This window comes from Mus musculus, chromosome 15, assembly GCF_000001635.26.
Source record: "Mus musculus strain C57BL/6J chromosome 15, GRCm38.p6 C57BL/6J".
NCBI lineage: Eukaryota > Metazoa > Chordata > Mammalia > Rodentia > Muridae > Mus > Mus musculus.
The window spans coordinates 85,905,011-85,931,870 of record NC_000081.6 but is presented as its reverse complement, the minus strand read 5'-3'; the positions used below and the strand labels follow the sequence as shown (position 1 = coordinate 85,931,870).

At 51.6% G+C, this 26,860-nt stretch overlaps 1 protein-coding gene across 6 annotated transcripts in view; it reads left to right on the top strand.

Annotated features, from left to right (window-relative positions):
* The window catches only part of Celsr1 (cadherin, EGF LAG seven-pass G-type receptor 1), a 135,466-nt gene that overhangs the window by 102,353 nt on the left and 6,253 nt on the right, over positions 1-26,860 (top strand). For all 6 annotated transcript variants that reach the window (NM_009886.2, XM_030248310.1, XM_006520380.2 and 3 more), the window contains exons 11-27: positions 516-629; positions 1,184-1,358; positions 1,898-2,039; positions 2,350-2,470; positions 3,373-3,556; positions 3,872-3,973; positions 4,846-4,940; positions 5,576-5,785; positions 6,292-6,475; positions 7,670-7,813; positions 9,544-9,748; positions 10,556-10,723; positions 12,836-12,962; positions 15,057-15,257; positions 24,102-24,276; positions 25,844-25,956; positions 26,353-26,432. In NM_009886.2, the coding sequence (NP_034016.2) occupies positions 516-629; positions 1,184-1,358; positions 1,898-2,039; positions 2,350-2,470; positions 3,373-3,556; positions 3,872-3,973; positions 4,846-4,940; positions 5,576-5,785; positions 6,292-6,475; positions 7,670-7,813; positions 9,544-9,748; positions 10,556-10,723; positions 12,836-12,962; positions 15,057-15,257; positions 24,102-24,276; positions 25,844-25,956; positions 26,353-26,432 (2,540 nt within the window). The remainder of the gene's footprint in view (positions 1-515; positions 630-1,183; positions 1,359-1,897; positions 2,040-2,349; positions 2,471-3,372; positions 3,557-3,871; positions 3,974-4,845; positions 4,941-5,575; positions 5,786-6,291; positions 6,476-7,669; positions 7,814-9,543; positions 9,749-10,555; positions 10,724-12,835; positions 12,963-15,056; positions 15,258-24,101; positions 24,277-25,843; positions 25,957-26,352; positions 26,433-26,860) is intronic.

Here is a 26,860-nt window from a genome sequence, read left to right as displayed (position 1 = left end):
CTCTCAGAATGCTCACTGAACCAGACTGGTTTCTGCGATTCCCAGCCAGAGAGCATGGCACGTGTCCGAAGATGCCCACATACGGAGGGACTGCAGACTCAAGAGTCTCAGTCTGGCTTATACTACATTCTGAGAGTGCATAGCTGTTGAGTATGGAGGCCCCCTGCCGGGGCTAGGAGCCAGCTGGGACCCAGATTCCCATCATGGGGAATGCATGGTCTTCACTCCCTGCCTGCCTCCTGCTTACCCAAGCCCCTTCTCTCAGCACGGCTCTTGGTTCTATGCCGAGTACGGTGCATGAGTACCCATGCCTTTCCCACTGACCCCCTGGATCCTGTGCCTACTGTGCCACATATAGTCAATCTGCCTTCCATCAGCCAAGTGTGAAGGTCAGCCTTCCTTTGGGAGGCTCTAAGGAGGTGGTGCGTGTTCGTCTGCTTGAGATCTTCAGTATGTTTTTCCCATTGGGAAGGTGTGCCCAGAGACCCCACCCCCACCCCCCTCTCTCCATGTAGAGCACAGTGCAGATTGGGAATCAGCTTCCTGGGTTGAAGATGCGGACTATTGTCATCGGAGGTGTGACCGAGGACAAGGTCTCTGTCCGCCATGGTTTCCGAGGCTGTATGCAGGTATGGTGGGCTTGGAACGACATCTTTACTGGCTGGCTCAGGCCTCCGTCACTATAGTCGGTATGGCTTTTTCAGTTAGTCCTTAACAATGTAATGGTCCATCTTGTAGGCATCCCAGACTCTTAACTCATGTGTACTGCTCACACTCACCTTCCCTCACAGACCCCCCACCCCCACCCCATGCCAAGGATCCAACTCCACTCCCAACCACCCCTCCCCACATCCCAAGCCTTCAGCCTCTTACTTCTGCCATAGCTACCTGATCTAGCGTCATGTCCGCACAGGTGTAGCACAGCTGAAGGAGCATCTAATCACAGTCCCACTCACAGCCCCCTGCGGTGGGCACAAGTCACACGTTCCTTCGCTGCTAGCCATGCTGCACGACCCAACATTGTCCATATTTCTAGCCTCCAAGCTGTGGGGGATAAGAGCCGCTCTGACTGGGAGAGAATTTGGGGCTCTCTTAACCTCCCTTTACCCTCTGCAGAGTGGGCAGCCCTCCAGTTCTGCCACTCTGGGACTGAGTCTGGCTGCCTCCCACTGTTTACATGCAGGGAGTGAGGATGGGAGAGACGTCCACCAACATTGCCACCCTGAACATGAATGACGCCCTCAAGGTCAGGGTGAAGGACGGCTGTGACGTGGAGGACCCATGTGCCTCAAGCCCCTGCCCTCCCCATAGCCACTGCCGTGACACATGGGACAGCTACTCCTGCATCTGTGACAGAGGTAGGGACCTTCACTTCAGACATGGTGTCCCTATAAAATGCCCATAGTGCCTAACTAGCGCTTGGGAGGCCATGGCGGGGAAAATTGCTGCATGTTTGAAGCCAACTTGGGCTGCATAGTAATTTTTAAGCTAGCCTGGGCTACAGAGGTCGACCTTCTTTCAGCCTCCCTGCTCCCCTCAGAAGGCCGAGCGGCTTTCTACTAGAAACAGACTCACTGTCTCCGTGCTCCCCAGGCCACACCATCACTGGTCATCTTTGGTGGCTTGGGGAGAACTGAGAATGTGGGGAGAGTCGTGAGTACACTGATAGCTCCCACTTCCCACGTCTCTGGAGTGACCACGACCCACACCCCTCCATCTAGCCCTCCCCTGGCCTGGGCAGGTTATCCTCCATGTTTTCTCCAGTCTGTCTCCTGTGATCTGGAGGCAAGGCTACTGCCCACTCCCTTCTGCTGAGTGGCGGGAACTGTCGGCTTCAGGAAGCGTGGGATGCAGGAGAAACATTAACGTGGAGGTGATCCTGGTCCTGTCTCCACAGGGTACTTTGGAAAAAAGTGTGTGGATGCGTGTCTCCTGAACCCCTGCAAGCACGTGGCAGCCTGTGTGCGCTCCCCCAACACTCCTCGAGGCTACTCCTGCGAGTGCGGACCCGGCCACTATGGGCAGTACTGTGAGAACAAGTAAGAGACCCCCGTGGCTCTGCCTTGTGGCCCTCTCGGCCTTTGTCCCCACCTCTCCTGCCTCCTCTCCTACAGAGAAGTATACACACAGATGCCATTTCCTCCCTGTCCCTTCTGTCTGTGTAACCTGAGGCCATCGGTGGTCTTTTTACGTGTGTTTTCAAGCTAAATGAAAACATAGAGAAAGACATTATGATTAACAGCATTTTTGTACATAGAGCCTGGCTGGGTTTGTGGCACCTGAAAGTAGTAGTGATGAGGGCACAAAACTCGTAAGTGCCCTTCATCTGTCACCTTGTTTTCCCATCAGAGTCGACCTTCCGTGCCCCAAAGGCTGGTGGGGGAACCCGGTGTGTGGCCCCTGTCACTGTGCTGTCAGCCAAGGCTTTGATCCCGACTGCAACAAGACCAATGGCCAATGCCAGTGCAAGGTGAGATGCCACCAGCCTGTCCCCACCCACCCCAGGCTTGAGCCTGGCAAGCTGGCCATGCATGCCCAGTCCTACATACAGACATGAGTCTACATACATGGACAGATGCACCTGTAAGGGTATCATACACTTTCATACACATGTCCACCTGTATTCACATGCACCCCCTATCTAAGCACACACATCAGTGTGTATTCCTACCTGTATACAGTCACACACTTACACACACACACACACACACACATGCATGCATATAGATGTTGGATCATGCCAGGCGGTGGTACATGGCTTTAATCCCAGCACTCTGTCAGCAGAGGCAGGGCGGATCTCTTGAGTTTGAGGCCAACCTGGTCTACGGAGGAAGTTTAGGACAGCCAGAGATACACAGAGAAACCAGAACAAATAAACAAATGTGGGGCTTCTCACTTGTGTTCTGTGAACACCACAGGGCTTTTTTTATCTAACATGGCTCAGACTGCCCCACCATGGGATCTGGAAGCCACTGTGGTCTTCCTGCAGCCCCACATCCAGTGAGGAACACCAGACCAAGCCATTTCTATGCAGGTCGCTACATCTCTGACATCATCAGCCTTGGTTTTCCAAGTCAGCTGCTGTCTTGGCCTTTTGCAAACAAATTGGTACCCAGTGATGACAAAGCTTTTCAAGTCTGGAGGGCAAGGGATATGGTTCACAGGGCAGAGCCCAGGCCTTATATATGATTCCCAGCATCCCCCATGCACACATATACACAAGCTATACCCTGTCTTGGTGCCCAGACACCAATGTGTGTACAGCAGGGTGACACCTGGTCTCACAGCCAAGTGTGCTTAGCTGCCGCTGTGGGGAGCCCCACCCCCCTCAACCGCAGGAACTTTCACCCGCCCCACCTGTGACTTTTGCAGGAGAATTACTACAAGCCCCCAGCCCAGGATGCTTGCCTTCCCTGTGACTGTTTCCCCCACGGCTCCCACAGCCGTGCCTGCGACATGGACACTGGGCAGTGTGCCTGCAAGCCTGGTGTCATCGGCCGTCAGTGCAACCGCTGTGATAATCCTTTCGCGGAGGTCACCTCGCTCGGCTGTGAAGGTCTATTATTGGTTGTCCCTTGAACCCTTTCTGGTCACACTGCAGAAGAGACATGGCATATTTTACATGTAGGCATAAGCATGTGCACATAGGTTCCTGCACATCTCTGGGGCTTGGACAGTCCTGGTAGCCTTTATGCTGAGTCCTCTTGCCCTTCTGGAAAGCTGCTCTGCATGAGGCTCTGGGCCAGAGCCTGTTCTAATGTGCATGGTGACTGGAAGGTGTTGGGAGGGTCACTCTTGTCAGGAGCCTCTTGTGGGTGGAATGTAGGACGTGTGTGCAGCTGAGCTGAGTGACTTCCTCCTCTGTCCTCAGTGATCTACAATGGGTGTCCCAGAGCATTTGAGGCTGGCATCTGGTGGCCACAGACGAAATTTGGGCAGCCAGCAGCGGTGCCATGCCCCAAAGGATCCGTGGGTAAGTCCTGTGCCGGGATTGTCCTTGGGATTAGGAAACCAGACGTTTTCTGGGCAGGTGGCCTGGGTATCAGAGCATTTAAGTATCATTGAAACAATGTCACAGGCTAAAGAGGTAGCTCCATGCTTAAGAGTACTGGCTTCTCTTTTAGAGGACCAGGGTTCAATTCCCGGAACTCATGCGGTAGCTCACAACTACCTGCAACTCCTGTCCCAGGGGATTTGAAGGTCTCTTCTGGCCTCTCTGTGCACCAGGCACACATGTGTTGGTTATGCGCAGATATACATGCTGACCGACAAAACACCCATACACGCTCAGTTTAATTTTAAAATGTCATTAAGGAATGTATTTGGAGAAAGGATATGCTTTTCCCTCAGTAGCAAGAGGCAGAGCTTAACAGGTGAAAATGGCCCGTGACTCTTCATCTCTTTCCACCTGGATACTGGGGCTTTGCCACTCCCCGCCTAGGGCCTTGACAAGTCACCAAGTCGCCTATTGTTATATCATTTATTCTCTGTAAAATGGCAGGTAGTGGAGTCTGTGCTGTCTTCAGTAGACCTGTGTGGGTATCTTCAGCACTGGCTCACTGGCTCCCAGACTCGTGCATGCCCATACGGTTGTTTGTATTGCTGGGAACCCAGGGGGCCTGCTTTGACTGTCAGGGCAGCTTAGAGGTGGTTTCGGCATGGCACGGGAGGATGAGAACACGTGTCCCGGGGCTGTGAACTTGACTGGCATAGCACTCCCCCCACCCCCACCCCCGCCAATTTGGATCCTCCTCTGTGCTCAGTACATGGGTTGGCCAAGTACGTGCATAGGTTTGAGGCCTTACTAGGAGTGACCCACAGTCTGAGCATGCTTCTGTTCCCAAGGTAACGCAGTCCGGCACTGCAGCGGGGAGAAGGGCTGGCTTCCCCCAGAGCTCTTCAACTGCACCTCTGGCTCCTTTGTGGACCTCAAGGCCTTGGTAGGTCCCAGCCTCAGGGAGGTGCCTCCAGGAGATGTGATGGGGGTGGGGCTGTATTTGGATAAGGTATGGCTCCCCAGAGGCCATGAATCTGGAGGCAGGTAGGGAAGGAGCAACGTGAGGACTTCAGAGGCCAGGGGCCAGGCCCTCTTCCCTGACTCAAGTAAGTGGCTCTTCTGTCCCCTCTGAGTCTGGTTCTGCAGACGGAGGTCTCACTGTCACCAAACTCAGATCTTACTTCCTCGTACCTGCCCTTTCCTTGTTACTGTTGCCAATTCAGGATCTTTCTGGGTTTGGGGATCTTTTTTCTCCCCTCCCTCCCTCCCTCCCTCCCTCCCTCCCTCCCTCCCTCCCTCCCTCCCTTTCTTTTTTTCCAAGACAGGGTTTCTCTGTGTAGCCATGGCTGTCCTAGAACTCACTCTGTAGACTAGGCTAGCCTCGAACTCACAGAGATCCACTTGCCTCTGCCTCCCAAATGCTGGGATTAAAGTTGTGCACCACCACACCCAGCAGGGTTTAGGGGTCTTTGAAGTACTATGGAGAATACTAAAAAGTAGAGAATTTCTGAATGGCGTCAAGGGCCCAAAACAAGTGAAATCCATTTGCCAACGTTGCCCTTTACCCCTTTGTTCCAGAACGAGAAACTGAACCGCAACGAGACAAGAATGGACGGGAACCGGTCCCTGCGGCTGGCAAAGGCTCTGAGGAACGCCACGCAGGGGAACAGCACCCTCTTTGGCAATGATGTGCGCACGGCCTACCAGCTTCTGGCCCGCATCTTACAGCATGAGAGCCGCCAGCAGGGCTTTGACCTAGCAGCCACCCGAGAGGCTAATTTTCATGAGGTGAGAGGAGAGTGACCCTTCACTTCGGGTTTGAGCCATTCTTTTCTTAGTGTTGTGTGACCAGGCAAGGGCAGGCCACGGCCTCCATGTCAGCAGTGCTACAGTTAAGGACTTTTCGGTAGGCCTAGTGTTCTGAGTGGTGTGTATTTTAGCCTTGCACTTGACAGATAAGGAAACTGAGGCATGTGGACCTTACGTCCCATTTGCCCAAGGGTTTGAGAGTGTCAGAACCTAGTGATGAACTCTTCAGCCTCCTACTGATGCCCCCTGCAAAGCCCCACCCCCAACCCCCACTCCAGGTCCCCCTGGCCTGGCTCTCAGCAGGGCGTCCTCCTGGCAGAGTCTCTGGCCCCTGATAATAACTCTAAGCCCTGCTTTCCTGGTCCAGGTCAGTCCTGGTCACTTCATGGCTGTCTAGAAGGTATTTTCCTCTACCTCAGGACCAGGATGTCTAAGAACACAAGACTGATTACCATCTTTCTCTGTCTGTCTGTCTGTCTGTCCAGGATGTCGTCCATACAGGCAGCGCCCTCCTGGCCCCAGCTACAGAGGCATCGTGGGAACAGATCCAGCGAAGCGAGGCTGGTGCAGCGCAGCTACTGAGGCATTTCGAGGCATACTTCAGCAACGTGGCACGAAATGTGAAGAGGACCTATCTGAGGCCCTTCGTCATCGTCACCGCCAACATGAGTATGGACTGACCTGGGGGGAGGGCCAGGCACCTGGCCTGCTGCCCAGATGCCGAGACCCCCAACAGTGACGTGGGTGGGACACAGCCTCAGCCCAGGCAGTCTGTAGAAAAGTGAGCCAGCAGCTCTAGTCCTAGGCTTCTTGTCTATAAAATGGGAGAAGTCGCCCAATTCGAAAGGCATCTACCATCTGATGTCATAGTTGCTGACATCTTTTCTGTGGAGGTGTCATCCTAGGGTCTTTGTAGAGTCCAGCTGACCTTTTTCGACACCCAGGTTTGGGATTTCCCACAGTGCATCCTGCTTGGGGTCAATATGTCCCCTCTCCCATTCACCATGTATAAAAGTATATGCAGGAGGGACATGTGGGGATGTAGGTACAAGTGTTCCCTAAGCAATCAGTGGTGTCAGGACCCCATGGCCCATGTTACCTGAAACACTAGTGCGCACTGCTCTGGGGTTGGGAGTTTAGGAGTCCTGATTCCTTCAAGGTAGAGAAAGCCCCAAGTTAGTAAAAAGCAGTCTCCAGCCTGTTTGGACAAAGCTGGCAAGAAGGCCCCAAGTCCCTGGGAATCTCCATTCCAGACAGGGTTCCTCTAAATAACTCAGGAGTCCATCTGCCTCTTTCTCCCAAGTGCTGGGGTTAAAGGTGTGCACCACTATGCTTGGCTGCTAGCAGAGAGTCTTAAACAGGCAGGATGATTTGAGGAGGCCCCTGGCATATAAAGGTGTGACTCTACCTCTTTGTCAGGGTAGTGATGGCCAGCACCAGCTAAGGGACAGCCTGACTGGGTGTTACATCGGGGGTTTTTAGGTGCTTTTACGAGGCAGAGAACAAACAGAAAATGGAAGCTCATGCTGCTGAGTGTATAAGCCTGTGCAGCCAAGCTTGCATAGAGTCAGCTGTGGCTGTTTCACTACCTGGAGAGGCTGCAGGGGAATGACATGGCCTGTGGAACAGGGCCGGTTGGCGCAGTACCCCTCTTGTTGTGGCCAGCTTTGACCCACATAGTCCACCCCATCAGAGCCATGCAAGACAGGCCACCATAAAGAGCCAGATTGTCAAACTCTGCCCCATGTCGTCGTCCTGTGCGGCCCTCAGTAGGTTTCATCCCAGAGACAATGGTTGCTGTTGAAAAAACCGTGGGTTCAGAAACGCTCTAACATTGAGGCTGAGTAAAGGGGTTGTCCCCAGTTCTTGCAGTTGACATCTTCGACAAGCTGAACTTCACGGGTGCCCAGGTGCCAAGGTTTGAGGACATTCAGGAAGAGCTCCCAAGGGAGCTGGAGTCCTCCGTGTCCTTCCCAGCTGACACCTTCAAGCCACCAGAGAAAAAAGGTGAAGCCATCTAGATGTCTCTTGTTCCTTTCAGGATGGAGTGACCCTCGAAAGAGTCCCAAGTGTGCCCTGAGTGAGCCATGAACCAAGCAGGCTTGAGCAATGTTCAGGTGTCTTTATTAAACACTGTGGGAGGGTCTCATGGATGGACCAACCTTGGTCCAGGCCCTATCTTCCAAATCATTCAGTTGCAGCTTCCACATACATGTGGTTCCGTGCTTGCTCACAGCTGACCAGGAAGTGATTGTGGTTGTGTGTGAGCTGAAGAGCATTAGCTAGGATTGTTCCCTGCATGCAAGTGTGCATGTTTTCAATGTATACATGGGTGTATATGTTCCTGAGGTGCATGTTGCATATATATTCAATATATATGTGCATATATATATATATATATATACATATATATATTCAGTTTGTGTGTACATATATTAGTGTTCATATATGTATATATTCAGTTTGTGTGTGTACATATATTAGTGTTCACATATGTATATATTCAAATGTTTTTGTATATATGTTAATGTGCATTTGTATTCAGTATGTGAGTATATGTGCATATATTAGTGTACATATATGTTTGTATATTTAGTATGTATGTATACTAATATATATGTTTGTATACACACATATGCATATTCTAGGTGTGCATATACATGTGTTTATATTCTGGTGTGGATGTATACATGCTTATATTTCAGGTGTGTATGTATAAATTATATATATATATGTGTGTGTGTATTCCATATGCTTGTATGTTTATGTCCTGTGTGTATATATATTCCATGTGTGTGCTTATATGTATGTGAATATTCTGTGCATGCATCCACCTATGTATATTGCCTACACTGTGCACAACTACACTATTCTCACATGTGTATACATGTGTATACATGTGTCTGTCCCTTAGCAGTGTTACCTAGAAGAGAACTCTGTCTCTGTAACACTGTCACCTATCTGCTTCTGAGACATGGCTCAGGGAAACCCTGTTTGCCATGGAACATTTACATGGGAGGAATCCCGTACTGTCCACTCCCCAGTGCCCCATAGCCCTGTGGGTGGCATTGTATTCATTGCACTAAATCTATAAGCTGCTCAAATACCAGGGTTGGCCAGCACAGGACCCGCTCCCTGGTCATCAGGCAGCATATGGTCTGATAGGCCGGCTATTAGGAGCCTCACTCAAGCAGGAAGGAGTCCCATCCCTACCACATCTTGATCCAGGGAACATGACCACATCTCTCTCTCTGTCCTCTCCCCCACCAAGTCCAGGAGCCAAGACAGTCAGACCCACACCAGGGTCTCCAGGATCATGGCTGCTTCAGTGAGTGACAAGACACTGTAGGCTTGGGCACCCCAAATATTTACTTATGTGTGGGGTGTACACATGGTCTCTCTCATATACACTTGAAAACACGTCCCCGTTTAGCATGAAGTAAGAAAGCACAAGGCACAGAGCCCCTGTGTACAGAAGGCCCTTCTCCCACTGTCAGCTCCCAGCAGTGCTCTGAGTGGCTCCAGAAAGGATGGGGGTGAGTGGGGGTGGCAAGAAGATTCCCCCCCCCACCTGTCTGTCACATGACACCTTTGAGCTGACTCGGCTATGGGCTTCTGATGTGTGGCTTCTGAGGAGGCCCCATGTTGAGTTCCATCTGCCAACTTTAAGAGTGTAGAAGCTGTTTGGTGGCATAGACGCCTGTTCTGAGTCTTTACACGCTGTTCTGGAATTACAGAAGGCCCCGTGGTGAGGCTGACCAACCGGAGGACTACCCCACTCACGGCACAACCAGAGCCCAGGGCTGAGAGGGAAACCTCATCCAGCAGACGGAGGAGACACCCCGATGAGCCTGGCCAGTTTGCTGTTGCCCTGGTTGTCATTTACCGGACCCTGGGTCAGCTGCTGCCTGAACACTATGACCCCGACCATCGCAGCCTCCGGTGAGTCCTGGGTTCAAGGACCTTGAGGGGACCCATTCCCTCAGCACCATGAGGCCTCCACAAATCAAAGTCCCGATGACTCACAGTAACATCATGTCATAACTCTGGCCTGCAGTGACTGCCAATGGGAGGTTCTGGGTCTGCCATGGTGCTGTGCCCTGGACGGTCATTCCCTTTGTCTTGGTTCACGCTCCCATTTATGCCCACGTGTTCCCCTTGTTAGCACCACCTCATGCCTCCATGGGCTCCATTCTGTCCTCCACGCCACACCCAGGGGCTGTAATGGATGATAACCTGTAGGGGTATCTGTGCTCTGTTGGCCCAATCCCATGGGCCACCCAGCCAGTGTGCTGAGCAGTCTCTATTGCTCCTGAACAGAAGGCTGTCATAGGCCATGCCTCTCAGCTACTATATATAGCCTCTGGGTGCTTTCTTGTTGCCCACCCTTGTCTTTCAAAGCATAGAGATGGATGACTGGGTTCCAGGCTCTGGTCACTTAATCAATTCCATATGTGGCCACGTCACTGTTCCCAGAGTCAGTGCTGTGTAGTGGCTCTGACGTCCTTGCAGAGACACACTTGCTCCTTAAAGTTTCCAAAGCCCTCTTCCCCTGGAGGTGGCAATCTCCCTGCACTGAGAATACCAGCATTGCAGCCCAGACCCGCCCCCCTGAGGGCAGTTCGGTGATCTGTGTCCGTGGCCTGTGTCTCGGTTGCTCCTTTGACTGTGTCTTCATAGTGTCTGGACTCAGGCTCTCGTGGACCGTGAATTGATTGTGTTTATTCTGTGATCTTCCCTCTCTGACAGACTGCCTAACCGGCCTGTCATCAACACCCCCGTGGTGAGTGCTATGGTGTACAGTGAGGGAACCCCACTCCCCAGCTCTCTGCAGAGGCCTATCCTGGTGGAGTTCTCCCTGTTGGAGACGGAGGAACGAAGCAAACCTGTCTGTGTATTCTGGAACCACTCCCTCGAGTAAGTGGGACCCCAAAAGCCTATAAGCCACCTCTTCGGTGGGAGCCCTCTGCGTGTGGGGAAGGGCCTTGTCGAGATGAGAAGGCTCAGCTGGCAGAAGGAAGGCTACGTTATGTGGTCTCTTAGAACATTTCCAGGCTTAGCAAGACGGGAGGTTTCTTCCCTTTTGCGTCTAGGAATGTCAGTGTGTGCACGTACACACACACACACACACACACACACACAGCCAAGTGCACATTGAGGAATTCTCCACATCCTCGTGGGAAAACCTAAACCTACCCTCATACACCATGGAAACACACACAAAGGTGTGTGCACACCTAATATAGATGTGATCTATGTGCAAAGATACTTTAGAGTCACACATACATATGCAGGACCACGTAGGGCAAGTACACAGGTGCACACAAAATATCCAGAAGCAGCCAGGCACACACAAGGCTTCCTGAGAAGGCCACAGCCGAGATGGGCTGCTCACCTATAGAGCACCTGCCATATGGTAGTTAACACGAGCACCCATTACTCTGCCGGGCAAAGCCACTTGCAGGATAATGGGACTCAGAGGTGAGCCCACGCAGAGAAAAGTAGCAGTGTTGGTCCCAGGCGACTGTCCCTCTGCAGCAGGGTTGGTTTGGCCTGTTCCTGGAGACATCAGACACACTCCAAAAATGACCCGATTCATGATGTGTGTAACCTGCAATCAAGGAAGGGAGGTGGTTAATTTTTAAAAAGATGCTATTTCCTATGTCTGTGTGGCACTGGATGCCAAGGCTAGTGGCCTGTCCGTGGCTAAAGCCAGTAGCCATTTGTCTTTTTAGCTGTAGGAGTCCTGGGAGGGGCTGGGCCTTCACTTCCTTGCCCTCTCTTTGGTCTCATTTGGGATGCTCTTGCATAGACATGGGTGGAATGAGGACGTGTCTGGCATGTGCTCTAAGATGAAAACCGTCACTGCCTTTCTTTGTGAGGAGCCTGGGATTCGGGGGGTCAGAGCCCAGGCACTCTCTGCATGCCTAAAGCTGGGCCTAAATGTGTGTGTCTGTAAGCTCCCACCACAAGGACAGTCCCCACGACGTGGTTCCCCAGGATTGAAAGGAGAGCTACCCCACGGGTCTGTGCTGAGTGTCCGGCACATGCTTGGGCAAGAGCATTCATTCATCTTCTTTTGTCTCTGTACTTTCCAAACGCCAGTTTATAAGGGAAGCTCATTGACTCTGGGGGATAATAGATCTTGGGCTCACAAAGGGGAAAGTGAAGGGAAGCGTTGGTATCTGGCATGTGGGCCCCCATGGCTGCCAGGCATGGCTGTGTGTCCCTGGCTATTTGTTTGAATCATGGCAATTAGCAGTGGCTCTAGTGATCTGCCCTCCTGCTTTGTGGTGCTGCCATTATCCCCAGAACTGAGCCCTCCTGGCAAGTGTGTCAACCGTCACACCCCATTTTACAGATGAGTAAACTGAGGATCAGAGGGATTACAGGACTTTCCCAGAGCCGAAGAGGGGCAGGGCCCTCTTCACAACTTGTTATTTGGGGCTTTCCGTCAGTTGAAACGGGAGCAGTAATTGGACCATGGCTTCCAGGCAGCTCCTATAAAGCATTGTGCAACAGTGAACTTGAAAGCTGACAATGGAGAGATGTTTATTGCTGAGGCCATTGTGGCTCCTTGAATGGATGGTGAACAAAGTAGCTGTCTCAGCCTTGGCTGCTGCCTCTGGCCACAGGGCCTGCCCCTGTTGGGAGTTTTCTGTGTCTGGCACCTAACCTTTGAACTTCAGAGGCGCTCCTGAGAGCCTGCACCAGCTCTGAAAGGAACAGGAAAGCTTTTAACCTGCTGCCAAGTGGCTTTGGGGGCTGTGTCCTTGGCGACAGTGACCATGGCCCTCAATTTCCGTATGGTGAAGGTGGTGAAGGGTTTGGGCTGGGAGCTGACAGCAAGGCTGTGAGACCAGGCCCCCCCTGTGGGCGGCTGTTCTTTGCCCTTAACCATTCCTTTGCAACTAGATCCATTGGTGTCATCACAGCCTCAGCGACCCCGGGGACTCGGGTGAAAGCAGCCTCCAGACTATCTCAGTGGTGAAGGGACCAGGCTCACCCCCTTCTTCCTCTTCTCCACAGCACTGGTGGGACTGGAGGGTGGTCAGCCAAGGGCTGTGAACTTCTGTCGAGGAACCGGACCCACGTCACTTGCCAGTGCAGCCATTCGGCCAGCTGCGCGGTGCTCATGGACATTTCCAGACGTGAGGTGGGCATTTTACCAGCCCCCCCCCAGCCCCCTGGCAAGCCTGAGAACCAATCCCTGTTGCAACTGGAAGCCTAGACCCCCCAACCCACCCTCCCAAGGCCCCCATTTTCCTTGTATGTTGAGCAAACCAAATGTGCCCATTGAAAGCTGTTTTAGCAACTGTTTGAAGAGGCCTATGAGAAGACCTTGAAGGAGCTTTAAAGGCCAGCGAAATGGCTCAGTGGGTAAAGGTGCCTATTGACTTGAGTCCCACTCCTAGGAGAGAGAGCCAACTCCTGCGAATTGTCCTCTGACCACCACACATGCGCTGTGTCATGCATTCTCGCACATGCACACATACACAAACATACATACATAAATGTAATTTTTTGAAAGGGGAGGTTAGAGCTGGACATGGCCTGTAATCCCAGCACCTGGGAGGCTAAGTGGAAGGATTGCTGCAAGTTCAAGGTCAGCCAGAGCCACAGAGTGAGACCCTGTGTAAACAAACGTGTAAACAAAACTTTTCAGAGAGCCCAGGTTATGAAGCTGTTAGTAAAAGTGTTAGTATCTCAGGGATGCTTTTGCTGTGATGAAACACCATAGGCAGAAAGAGCTTAGAGGGGAAAGGGTTTATTTTGGCTTATAGTTCCACATCATAGTCCATCATTATTGGGAGTCAGGACAGGAACTCAAGCAGGGCAGGAACCTGGAGGCAGGAGTTTATGTAGAAGCCACGAAGAGGGTGCTGCTTCCTGGCTTGTTCCCCAAGGCTTGCTCAGACTGCTTTCTTACAGAACCCAGGATCACCAGCCCCCAGGGGTAGTACCACCCACCATAGGCTGGGCCCTTACACATAAATTATTAATCAAGAAAACTCTCCCACGGGCTCTCCTATAGGACATTTATTGAATTAAGATGTTCTCTTCCCAGGTCTGTCTAGGTTTGAATCCACTTGTCAAAAACCAACCAACACAAATGGTAAAACCTAACCCCAGGCTCAGAAGTTTCTAGATGTTACCTCCTCTCAGGGCAGGGTCCCCCAGCCATGCTAGATCGCGCTACTTCTGTACCCAGTTTGAATATGAAGGTCTCTCAGGCCACACACTGCCCCCAAGGACAAAGGTGTGAGGAGAGGAAGCCAGTGCCAGGGTGGTGATATCTTTGATACCTCAAGCAGCTTGAGAATGTAAGCCAGTTGCTGTGGTGTGACTGATGCCTGGGGTAGTAGTAGGCTCTGAGCAGCCACAGTGCACAGCTCTCTGTCACTGCCTCCTGGAAGGTGCTGTATAGCCAGTACCCGAATGCCCAGGACTCTGGGTCACACTAAGTGTAAGCTCAGAGACTCAGAATGGTCAATCTCAGTCTGAAGACACATTAATCACCCTTGGTCACAGGAGTCTATAAGCTGAGGGTAAGAAGGAAATGCCAGCTACGGGCAGGATTCTGCTACCCCAAAATGACTCTTCAGGCTCCAGGTTAGCAGAGCTGCGGTTTCAGCCAGGCCACCGAGGGAGCTCAGGTCCTGCCAGCTTCATTCCTTATCCATGCCAACCCCACACCTGCTCTCCTCATAGCTTCTGTCTGAGGACCATGTAAGATAATGCAGCCATGGACGAGCCCCTACCCTGCATTAACTCAGCATGGAGGTGCTGTGTCACAAGTTATCCAGGTCTCCTTGTAGGGAGCCTGCTGTGACTACTGGCTGAGTGGGGGCGGGGGTTTGTATTAAATGAGTCCCTTTGGCTGATCTCTGCGCAGGATTTGCAACATCTGTCTCAGTCGTCCTTGATAGCAGGACCTATGTAGAAGGGTTAAAAAATGTTTTTGAGGAAGGGTCCCATTATGCAGACCAGATTGGCCTTGAACTCACTGAAATCTATGCCTCTTGAGCATGGATTAAATGCATGTGCCACACTGGCTAAATATATATCACACAGGCTGGCTGCGTTGATACAGCTGTGGCTACCACTCATCCATCCTCAGGGCTTGCTCACCATCTCTAACTAGTCACCCGGTCCCCTCCCGGTCTTCAATATCTAACAGCCATCACAGTATCTGTTCAAATGTTCATCGGTGCCAGCTCCTTATTCTCTTTAACCAACCCACCTGCAGCACGGGGAGGTTCTGCCCCTGAAGATCATCACCTATGCCGCCCTGTCCTTGTCTTTGGTGGCCCTCCTGGTGGCCTTTGTCCTTCTCTCACTCGTTCGGACACTGCGCTCCAACCTGCACAGCATCCACAAGAACCTCATCACGGCTCTGTTCTTCTCCCAGCTCATCTTCATGGTCGGCATCAACCAGACTGAGAACCCGGTGAGCCCACTCCCCCCAGTCCACCTTGGGCTACCCTGAGTGCTGCCACTCAGGCATGCTATCCCCTGGGCTACCCTGAGTGCTGCCACTCAGGCATGCTATCCCCTGGGCTACCCTGAGTGCTGCCACTCGGGCATGCTATCCCCTGGGCTACCCTGAGTGCTGCCACTTGGGCATGCTATCCCCTGGGCTACCCTGAGTGCTGCCACTTGGGCATGCTATCCCCTGGCTACCCTGAGTGCTGCCACTTGGGCATGCTATCCCCTGGGCTACCCTGAGTGCTACCACTCGGGCATGCTATCCCCTGGGCTACCCTGAGTGTACCCCATGCTATCCCCTGGGCTACCCCGTGCTATCCCCTGGGCTACCCCGAGTGTACCCCATCCTATCCCCTGGGCTACCCCGAGTGTACCCCATGCTATCCCCTGGGCTACCCCGTGTGTACCCCATGCTATCCCCTGGGCTACCCTGTGTGTACCCCATGCTATCCCCTGGGCTACCCCGAGTGTACCCCATGCTATCCCCTGGGCTACCCCGAGTGTACCCCATGCTATCCCTTGGGTGTGCTCTCAGTCACCCCGGAGCAGTGGAATGGTCCATCCCGTCTCCTAAGGGCATTGTGTCTGGGAAATCCCTGAAGAGGCCAACGCTCTATGTTCTGTGGGGACCTCCCTCTAAGGGTACCCATAGGGTCCTCCAAAGGCCACATGCACAGTGAGTCTCCTGACATAGGCATTAGTGGTTTCATGGGTGCTGGTCTGGTTCTGTATCTTGCTGCAAGAACCTTGACCAAAAGCAGCCTAACGGGAGACAGGGTTTATTTGGTTCATGATTCCCGGTCATAGTTGGCCATCGTGAGGAACTTAGGGCTGCTGCTGGTCACCACATCCGAGAGCAAAGAGAGATTAAATGCATGAATGTCTAGTCCTCAGCTATCTTTCTCTATATTTGTACAGTCCAAGGCCCCCTGCCTAGAGAATGATGCCGCCCACTGTGGGCTTGGTTTTCTCCCATCTGTTAACAATCAAGATAACCCCTCCCACACAGACATGCTCACAGCTCTACCAGATCTTGACAGTCCCTCACTGAGACTGCCTCCCTAGGTGATTCTCGCCTGTGTCAGGTTGACAAGTAGAATTAACCATCAAGGTGCTGTAGTTAAGTGCTAAATCCCAGAGTCCTGTGGGCTGCAGTATCTTTAGCGGAGAGTGGTGTACAGGTTCCCTACCCACTCTGTTTTCTCCACACCCACAATAACCCTGGGCTTTGCTCAAGAAGGAGCAACAAATGCATAGAACTAGGAAGTGCTTTTGGGAGTGTATGGGACTTGCTGAGAGAGCAAGGCAGGAAAGAGGAGGAGGTGTGGAAGTCAGGGAAGCTCTATTTTTTTGTTTGTTTTTTATAAAATAATTTTTTAAAGATTTATTTATTTTATGTATATGAGTACACTGTAGCTGTACAGATGGTTGTGAGACCTCATGTGGTTGCTGGGAATTGAATTTAGGACCTCTATTCGCTCCGGTCAACCCCGCTCGCTTTGGTTGGCCCTGCTCGCTGTGGCCCAAATATTTATTTATTATTATAAATAAGTACACTGTAGCTGACTTCAGATGCACCAGAAGAGGGCATCAGATCTCATTACGGGTGGTTGTAAGCCACCATGTGGTTGCTGGGATTTGAACTCAGGACCTTCGGAAGAGTAGTCAGTGCTCTTTCCTGCTGAGCCTTCTTGACAGCCCAGGGAAGCTCTAGTTGATCTGATTAAGTGCAGGGTTGTTGGGTGCTGGGTAGCCCAGTTGGCTGTTACATTGGATCCCGGAGAACGGCTTGAGCCCAAGAGGCATCGCAGAACCTCACAGGGTCCCTGGCTGCTCATAGAAGTTATGCACTCTGTGCCTTAGAGGTCATCAGGGTAGAGTAATGTGCAGACTGCAGAGCCCCCTGAGCGTGAGGTGTTAGTGTATAGAGCCCAAGTGTTGTGGAGAAAGGATGTGGGAAGCAAATGAGAATCCATCCTTACCTGTGCCTGCACAGCTGGATCTGTGGCCAGCTAGCTCCCAGGTGTTCCTCTGCAAGGGCTGTCTAATGACAGCTACCTGACACACGGTCGCCTCTGACACAGATGACTGGTGGAACTTGTCACTGACGTAAAGATAACCCACAGGAGGGACATTTGTAAGAGGCACAAAGATTGAAATTCATGCAATGTGACATAGTGGCTTCCCAGAGAAATCCAAGAATCTCTGTAGATAAATGGTTACTCCAGGAACAGGGGGCAGCTATGTAATAGCACAGGGGTCTGCACACAGAGACAGTGTACACCAGATATTCTTCTATGCACCTCATGGAACAAACTCAAAATATGCCTATAGACGACATAAGTTCGAGAAAAATGTTTAGGGATCTTAATGAAGGAAAAATGTTAATGGAAATATGATGTCTTGCAGATCAGGCAAGATAGCCCCGTGGGTGACGGCACTTGCTGCCAACTGGATGAGTTCAGGATCTACACAGTGGAAGGATAAAGCGCACTCCTAAGAGCCTTCCTTTGATATCCATACATGTTCCTGGGGGCATGCATGCTTACACATACACACTCAAAATACGGAAATTTAATTAGGAATAATAACTGCAGGGTATAGTAGCAGCATAGTATAGAGTTGAAGTCACATTGCTGATGCTAGAAGAAAACAAGACAGTGGGGGCTGGAAAGCTGACGCAGGGATTTAGAGCTGATCTTCCAGAGTACCTGCTTTCCTGTTCCCACTGGTATCTCACAACCGGCTGTGCCTCCAGTCTCAGGGATCTGCTGCCCTCTTCTGGCCCTGGTGGGTACTGCACACACATGGTGCAGGTGCATGCAGACAAAACACCCATGGACTTAAATATAAGCTTAAAAAAGAAAGAAAGAAAGAGAGAGAGAGAGAGAGAGAGAGAGAGAGAGAGAGAGAGAGAGAGAGAAGAGAAAAGAAAAGAAAAGAAAAGAAAAGAAAAGAAAAGAAAAGAAAAAGAAAAGAAAAAGGTTGAAATCCAGTGAGCTGAGGGTCTTTAGCAAAAGAACACTGGGACCTTGAGGAGGTCTGGAAAGGGAAGAATAAAACCCAGTGGAAAGGAAAAATGTATCAGTATCTCTGGGTTTCTCTTAGGACAGCTGTGAAGGTGACTTAGCAGCATCTAAATCTATAAATGTCTTTCTCATCACCACATAGGAGGACGAACCCACGTTTCCTTTTGCTGGGCGGAAGGAGGGGCTAATGTAGCTCTGGTAGCCCTTGCATCAGCCGAGCCCCAGTGTGGGGTTGAAATCTGGATCCTCTGGCTTCTACCTCTGGAGTATTTAGGACTACAGGCTTGTGTGCCTGAACTACCTGATGTTGGCAGTGTTGGGGACTGAACCTACAGCCTCTCATTTGAGGATGTCTAACAACTGAGACACACACACACACACACACACACACACACACACATATATATATATATATATATATATATATATATATATATTGGGGGGGGGGGTTGAGTCAGGGTTTCTCTGTGTAGCTCTGGCTGTCCTGGAACTCACTCTGTAGACCAGATTGGTCTCAAACTCAGAGATCCACCTGCCTCTGCCTCCCCAGTGCTGGTATTAAGAGATGTGTGCCACCACTGCCCAACAGAAAATATTTTTTCTTAATGCAGAAAACAATTGATAATTTTTACACTCATTCATGATTAGAATGAAGGGGGACAGGAGAAAACCCCTTTGAACAAACTAGAAAAGGGAACTCCTTAACCTAGGACAAGAAACCACACACACACACACACACACACACTCACAATAGCACAGTAGTGGAGGGAACAGTCTTAGCTGTGGTTCCTAACAGCATTAACCTGCTTTAACTGTGGTATTTTGTTCCTACAGTATGGGGGGGGGGGCTCAACAGGGACACAGGACGAAAGAATACCCTCTATCAGATGTGATTGGCATGTTGGGTTCCACAGGAAATTCTAAAACAACCTACAGGTTGTGAATAATTCTGTGAATAATTCAGGGAGCTCAGCCGCCTGCGTGTAAAGGCAACCGCACTCCTGCGCACTGGCCACGGCACCTGAACATGGGGCGCAGAAGTGGAAGGGTGAGGGTGTCCCTGGGAGAGAGTATTAGATCCGGCTGTGAATGAATGAAGAGCTGGCTATGACTGAGCTACCCTGAGTGGGGCTATGACTGGACTGGGCAGCTCTCACAGTTCAGTGGTGACTGTGGTGTTTGTCCTCCTGGTGACAGAGGCTCTGGAATGCACTGGTGTCCAGGAGGCAGCACGAGTCCATGGTGCTGCTGATGGTGGCAAGATCCCTAATGGCAGCAAAATCATGGGACACAATAGGGTTGTGACTTCGGGTGGCCCCAGCTATAACCAGCTGTGCCCCATCCCCATTTTTCCATATTTACAAGTTATGTATTCACGTTATGAATTTCAAAATATGTAAAGTCCAGCCCACTTGTTGAGGGTTTGGAGAGGGAGGGTGACTGCGCCAGAAGCTCACGTACAGTGTCCACCCATTCACCCCTGGAGCTGAGGGGTAGATGTGAACGGAAGGATGATCTTGGCAAATGGAGTTACCGGCCGGGCCACTCGGGTGGAGGAGGTAGAGTTGGAGGGTACTTGGCCCCTTGGTGCCACCTTCCTGTAGACCCCAAGGAGGCCTCTGGCATGTAGACTTTTTAAAAAATATTTATTTTATGTAAGTGTGAACATTGTCACTCCCATCATACACAGCAGAAGAGGGCATTGAATCCCATTACAGATGGTTGTGAGCCACTATGTGGTTGCTGGAAATTGAACTCAGGACCTCTGGAAGAGTAGTCGGTGCCTTTAACCGCTGAGCCTTCTCTTCCTGCCCCGTGTAGACTTTTAACCACCAGAAGTGAAGGCTGTGACCCTCCCATTCTAAGTGTGTTACCTGCCCTGGACTTGCACAGGACACTCTGTGTGTGTGCTTTTTCACTCTTGTGGCTTAAGTGACTGACAGCCTAGAGAGACACAAGGTCAGAAGACCTTCACTTGTGCATGTAGTGACCCAGACACCATTGCTATGCGCAGCAGCCACTGGTCTAAGGCAGTGTCCTATGCTACACAGCACTGTCAATCAGGTCAGCTGATCCTTCCGCCTCACCAGGTTTCCCAGTGGTGGTTTCTGCCATTTATGTACTTGTCTCGGCCCCATGGATACCAACCCAGAAGACGGGTCAGACGAGGGAGCGCCTGTACACGACACTTCCTCCTGCAGATGTTGCTGTGATCCTGGGTTGCTTGATAGCAACGGGAGCCAGCCACTGTGTGACTGGTTGCTGGGCTGGCTGTACTGTTTAGAGAGGTGTGAAGGGGCAATGATGGGCGTGATCCTTTTTATCCCACGTGTTTGCCATCCCTGCATCTTGAGCCTTAGATGTCAAAACGCAACTGTACGTTCAACCTACCGAAGACCATGCATGATTCAGGAATGCCTCCCACCCCTCTATCTGTTGGCTGGTGGCAAGCTGGATCAGGGAAGTGGGCTGTGTGAGACTACCTGTGGCCACCCAGTGGGGAGTGTCCAGGAAGGACACGGGAGCAGGTAGTGAAATAATCCATTGGTAGCCTGGGGACTGGGCATGTCACTCCACAAAGCACCAACGTCTATGTATAGGTTGTATTGTGCCCAGAAGCACTATGACAACCAGTCAGAGCTCTGTGCTCCAACACAGGCTTGGTAGTTGAGGACCAGAACAGGGACTAGGGCAGGGAGCAGGGAAGGGCTGGGGTGATTTTTAAGAGCTGGGGTGAGGTGGAGGAGGGTAGAATCAACTGCTGGTAATGGGACGAGTAGGTGGCAGCTGGACACAGCTACCCGGGCATGGAGATTTGAGGTCCAAGTCAGGCTCTGGGACAGAAGCGGGAAGAAGACGAGAGCTGGAGTTTCCCAGCCAGCTCAGAGACCTTCCTGGGTGATCAGACCCCTCAGGAAAAAAGAGCAGACCCTGCTACCTCCTAGGCATGGCTTCCTGGGCCATCCTAGACCCAGTCCTCTTGATGAACCTGGTGGCTTTCCTGTAGGGTCACAGTAGCACAGGGTTGGATCCGATGAACCAGGACCAAACCTCCTTGCCACCCTCCAAGGCCAGATATTATTCCTCCCAGAGCGGGCATGGATATGGGATTCATCTCCCAGGCGTGGACATGGGAGGCCCGTTCGAAGGCTCAGCAAGCTGAGACTCATTTTGGGGTCCTGTAGGTGTGCCTTCTCAAGGTCTGGATAGAGAAAAGTAGTCAACAGCTTCGAGCCACTCCCTGCTGCTAAGCACGGCATGCAGCTCACTGAGAGGCCAAGGCTCACTTCTGACTCGGCCCCTGCTGGCATGAGAGCTTTCCAGGCACCAGGGGGGCACAGAGCAGGCAAATGCACCCCAGGAGGACAGTGTGTGGTGGCAGGGGCTTGGCACGGTGCCCAGGTTTTCTGAGTTTTATCTAAACTCCCATTCGTATCTCCAGGTGAGGCCGTTTATCTCCCAGAAGCCTGACAGGCTGAAATGATTTAGTGTGTGTTTGTTCTGTTCTGGAAAAGCGAGTATGTTTAGTGTAGAAGCGTGTCCACACAACCCCGCCAGATCCTATGGTTGATTTCCTGCCCTTTTTCAAATGGCGGTTTTTTGTTTTGTTTGAGGTTTATTTGTTCATCATTTAAAGCAACAGCCAGCCAGCCTTCCCACCCTCCTCCTCCTCCTCCTCCAGCTGAGCCAGCCCCACTTTCCACTGCGGAAATGGCGTATGGGGATGGGGGGGGGGATCCAGCTCAGGCTTGCCCCCTCACAGCTGGCATTCTGAGATGCCAGCAGAGAGCATGCCCCAGCTGTAGCCCTGTTTCTGTCTTCAGCTTTGCAGTGTAGGTGACAAGTGTGCGTGCTCACATAGGTCCCTTGCACTGTCCGGGTGTTATCTCTGGAGAGCATGTGACCCTTGGAGGCTGACCTGGCATCAGGTGGTTCTGTCAGGGTACCCTCCAGCCTGTGCTCTGTTGCCTTTCCTCAGAGTGCGGTGACCTGGTATTTGAACATAGTCACATCTAGGATGAGGTTGAGTTTATGGCTCTCCTCCTATGTCTGTGAATCTGTGGGAGTGAGGTGGGGGGGGGGGCGGTGCTTTCCTCTGGGAAGATACAGGGTTATGGTCAAGGGCAGAACATTGGACTACAGCTGCCAGTGTGGGCCCCATGCATGGGTGTGCCAGTCAAGGGTGGACTTTGGTGAGGATGTGGCCAGCTGTGGGGTTAGATTGTGCTTGTGGCCAGGGTGACTTTTGCCTAGTTGTGGGTGGGGTCAGTTGCAGCTGTGGTTAATGGTGTGGGTAAGCTGTGGGTGTGGCCTGGGTTTTTCCAGGTGGCCAGTGTGAACAGGGCCAGGTTTTCCCCTTCCTCTCTGTCCCCTCTCATTTTCTACCCTGCCTGGCTTAACTTCCTGCTGGGAAACCTACCGTTATCTTCCAGCGGGCTAGCCTGGAAGCTCTGTCTAGGCCTTGACTCCCAAAAGGCCCATGAGCAGCTGCCCTTGGGCTACATCTTCAAGTCTCATTGTGGAACATCTCAGGCTGGGTTTATATGAATGCCTCCCTAGGCTAAACTCTGGGAGCTCAGTGTCCCTTGTCCCTTGTCCTTTTTCCCATGACCTTGTTCCTGACACTGCTGGGTCTTCTGTACACCAGCAGGCAGAGCTGGCTTCCTTGCTGACTCATTCCTCAAGGAGATGCGTGCTGTCCTTCAGCCCACGTGCCGCATTCTCATTTGTAGCACATGGCCTTTGGCCTGACACATAGCACTGTCTGGCTAAGGGCAGATGGGTAGAAGAGTCTCCTCCTTCTGTGGTCTTGGACCCGCAGAAAACATCAAGACATTGTTCCTACTGGACAGAGAGGCCCCTGGAAGAAGTGCTCCCTAGAACCCCGGCTGCACCTACTGGCTAGCATTTCTGGGAACATAGGCTGAGGTCTCAGCCCGGGAGCTTTTGGCCTGAGCAAATGCCACTCCATAGTGTTTTTAAAATAAAAACTTGAAGTAGGGCCTGGTGAGATGGCTCAACAGTTAAGAGTATTGGCTGTGTTCTTCCAGAGGTCCTGAGTTCAATTCCCAGCAACCACATGGTGGCTCATGACCCTCTATAAGAGGATCTGATGCCCTCTTCCTGGCCTGCAGGTATACATGCAGCAGAACACACATACATTAAAAACAAACAAACAAAAACAAACTGGGGCTGGAGATGGCTCAGCGGGTAAGAGCACTGACTGTTCTTGCGAAAGTCTTGCGATCAAATCCCAGCAACCAAATGGTGGCTCACAACCATCCGTAATGAGATCTGATGCCCCCTTCTGGCGTGTCTGAAGACAGCTACACTGTACTTAGATATAATAATAAATATTAAAAATCAAATATTTAAAAATTAGAACAAGCTCACAAAAATATTCTCAAAAAAAAAAAAACAAAACAAAAACAAAAACAACAACAACAAAAAAAAACTAGTGCTTTGCCCATCCCCTGTTCCTGAATTACCCGCACTCTTGGTAGTGACCCCAGGTCATGCTCAGCCATTTCTGCTGAATTAGACAGAAGAGAGGAGCTTTGCTGCCCTTTGGGGACACTAGAGACCCTGCCATTGCAGAACAGCCTGATTTGGTCGCTCTTCAGTCCTATTACGATTTGGCCTCTGCCTGAGGAGGGATCACCCCCCCACCCCAGGCTTGGATCCCCTGTGGCAGTTTTACCGAGTGCTTGCCAGCCTGCCCCTTCCAGAGTCCCAGGGCCTCGGGCTGCCTGCTAAGCCTGCTCCTCTCCACCCAGTTTCTCTGCACAGTGGTCGCCATCCTCCTGCACTACGTCTCCATGGGCACCTTCGCCTGGACCCTTGTGGAGAACTTGCATGTCTACCGCATGCTGACAGAAGTGCGCAACATCGACACTGGGCCCATGCGGTTCTACCACGTGGTGGGCTGGGGCATCCCTGCCATTGTCACAGGTAAGGACACACAGCGCAGCTTTGCCAGGGTGGCCTGTGTTAAAATGCAGATTTCTCCTGAGCCGTCTGTCTTCTTTCTTCTGAGCCGTCTGTCTTTTTCCTAACCCTTGACATTTAGCTGTGTGTAGAAGTGGGGCTATTCCCGGCCAGTGGGGACATAGGTCTCTCTGGTCAGGCGTGAGCTGCAGGATCAGAGGGCTTAGGGTTCTTTGTGTAGTTGGAAGAGGTTCTCCTCCCGTCACAGAAGGAGGGAAATGAGTAGATCAATAGGCAGGTGAACTAGTGAGAGCACAGGTGGATGGAAGGACATGATGTATGTGTGCTAAATCAATATACCAACTGGATGCCATCCTAGTGAGGACTGCTGTGTGCATACTTTCCCAGCATGCTTTGCCCTCCTCCTCCTCCTTCCTTTTCTGCCTCCTCCTCCTTCCTTTTCTTCTTCCTCTTCTTCTTCCTTTTCTTCTTCCTCTTCTTCTTCCTCCTCTCCCTCCTCCTCCTCCTCCTCCTCCTCCTCCTCCTCCTCCTCCTCCTCCTCCTCCTCCTCCTCCTCCTCCTCTTCTTCTTCTTCTTCTTCTTCTTCTTCTTCTTCTTCTTCTTCTTCTTCTTCTTCTTCTTCTTCTTCTTCTTCTTTTTTGGGGAGGGGGTTGAAGACAGGGTTTCTCTTTGTAGTCCTGGCTGTCATGGAACTTGCTCTGTAGAACAGGCTGGCTCTGATCTCAGAGATCTGTCTGCCTCTACCTCCTGAGTGCTGAGATTGAAGGCATTTGCCATCATGCTTGGCCAACACTTTTCAATAACTATAGAAAACCAACATCTGCCTCCTGTTGAGGAAGATTCATACTTCTGTTCTCAGTAGGAGGGCATGAACCCCCTTCCTGGCATGAACTCCCTTTCTGGCATGCCCCTGGTGGCATTTCAGGGTTCTGGACAAAGTCTCCCAAGGCCCCTAGGGTTCTGATGAAACTCATCCTTACTCCAAGGAACCCTGAGTGATATTCCTATTCTCAGAGACATGGAGGCTGGGGAGTAGGGGGAGGGTGGCAGCTGCCTCTTGTTGCTTGACAGAGGTGTTATCTCTTTCAAGGTCAGGCGTCATTGTGAAAATACCTAGAAAATTATTATTTGTTCCTTACTGTAGAAGCCATCCTGAGGCATCAGTGGGAGGCCTCCCCTGCGCCTCTGTTGACTTCTGACTGGGGAATGCCATTACTTCCTGAAGGCTTTGCTATCTAGATCTAGACAGTTTGGGTCTTACTCTTGAAAGTTAATTTGTTTTTTAAAATACTTCTCTTAAAAATATATCAAGATTATGTCCAAGGTTTCTCAGACAGATGAAGTTATTAGCTACAGGCAGCGGCTGCCTCCCGGGTCACAGGAAGTAGCCAGCCCTTTACTTGGTTTAAGGAGTCTGGATAGATTGCTCTCGGGCTTCTTGGATCTTTGGTGAGGGTATTTTTGGGGTCTCTGGGTAGCCCTGCCTGTCTGACCTCAGCTCTCCTCCCAGGGAAAGTGGGGACCACTCAGGTCTGTGACCTGCGTTCTTCTATTTCTCTGATATGCACAGGACTGGCTGTTGGCTTGGACCCTCAGGGCTATGGAAACCCTGACTTCTGCTGGCTGTCCCTTCAGGATACCCTGATTTGGAGCTTTGCTGGGCCTGTCGGAACGGTTATAATCGTGAGTGTAGAGTCCTCAGACATGCCATTCAGGACACAGGGGCCCAGGAGCTCCAGGCTCAACATTTCCTCGAGGTGGCTGGGTTGGCAAGAAGGACACATGCCTTGTTGTGACAGCCAGCAGAGTTTCCAGGCAGCTCTGGGGACCTAGCCTTAAACCCCTGGGGTTCCGGGACTCATGCCCAATGGAAAAGCTCCATGTACAGGCAGCCTAGAGCAGCAGGCTAAGGCTGACCATAGCATGGCCTGGCTTAATTCACCTGGGGCCAAGGCCTCTCGTCCCCCACCCCCACCCCCACCCTCAACATGGATAAAGATGCACTTGTTTGGCTGGGGAGAATCATCCTGGAGACAGCAGAAAAGTCCACTATTTGAAGCTGCTATTCTTCTTTCCTAGATCAACACAGTCATCTTTGTCCTGTCTGCAAAGGTTTCCTGCCAAAGAAAGCACCATTATTATGAAAGAAAGGGGGTTGTGTAAGTTGGGGCTGAGCGGGTGGGACGTATCACTAAGCCAACCCAAGTCCTTCAGCTGGGCCCTGAGAACCCCCACCCCCCAAAGATAGAGAGTCCATGTTGGGCAGGGTCCCATGGCAGTGCCCATCCCCCAGCTGGCTGGGCTGTTAGCCACATACCCACCAGGTAGTCAGCCTGGGGGTTTAAGGCAAGCACTGGACCTCCAGGGTTACAGGTGGCATGGATGCGGGAGATGTGGGAATGACTGCCAAGCAGGGAGGGGCTGACAGTGGCCCTGAGCTAGTCTGTGCCATAGGAGCTGGAGGAAGAAGGGGAACATGGGTAGGAGAGGGTCCTGAATTCAGAATCACATACATGTTTAGTGTCGGGTAGCTGGGCTGAGGATGGTGGTGGTACTGGGGCCTGGGTGTAGCCGCGGAAGGAGCTTG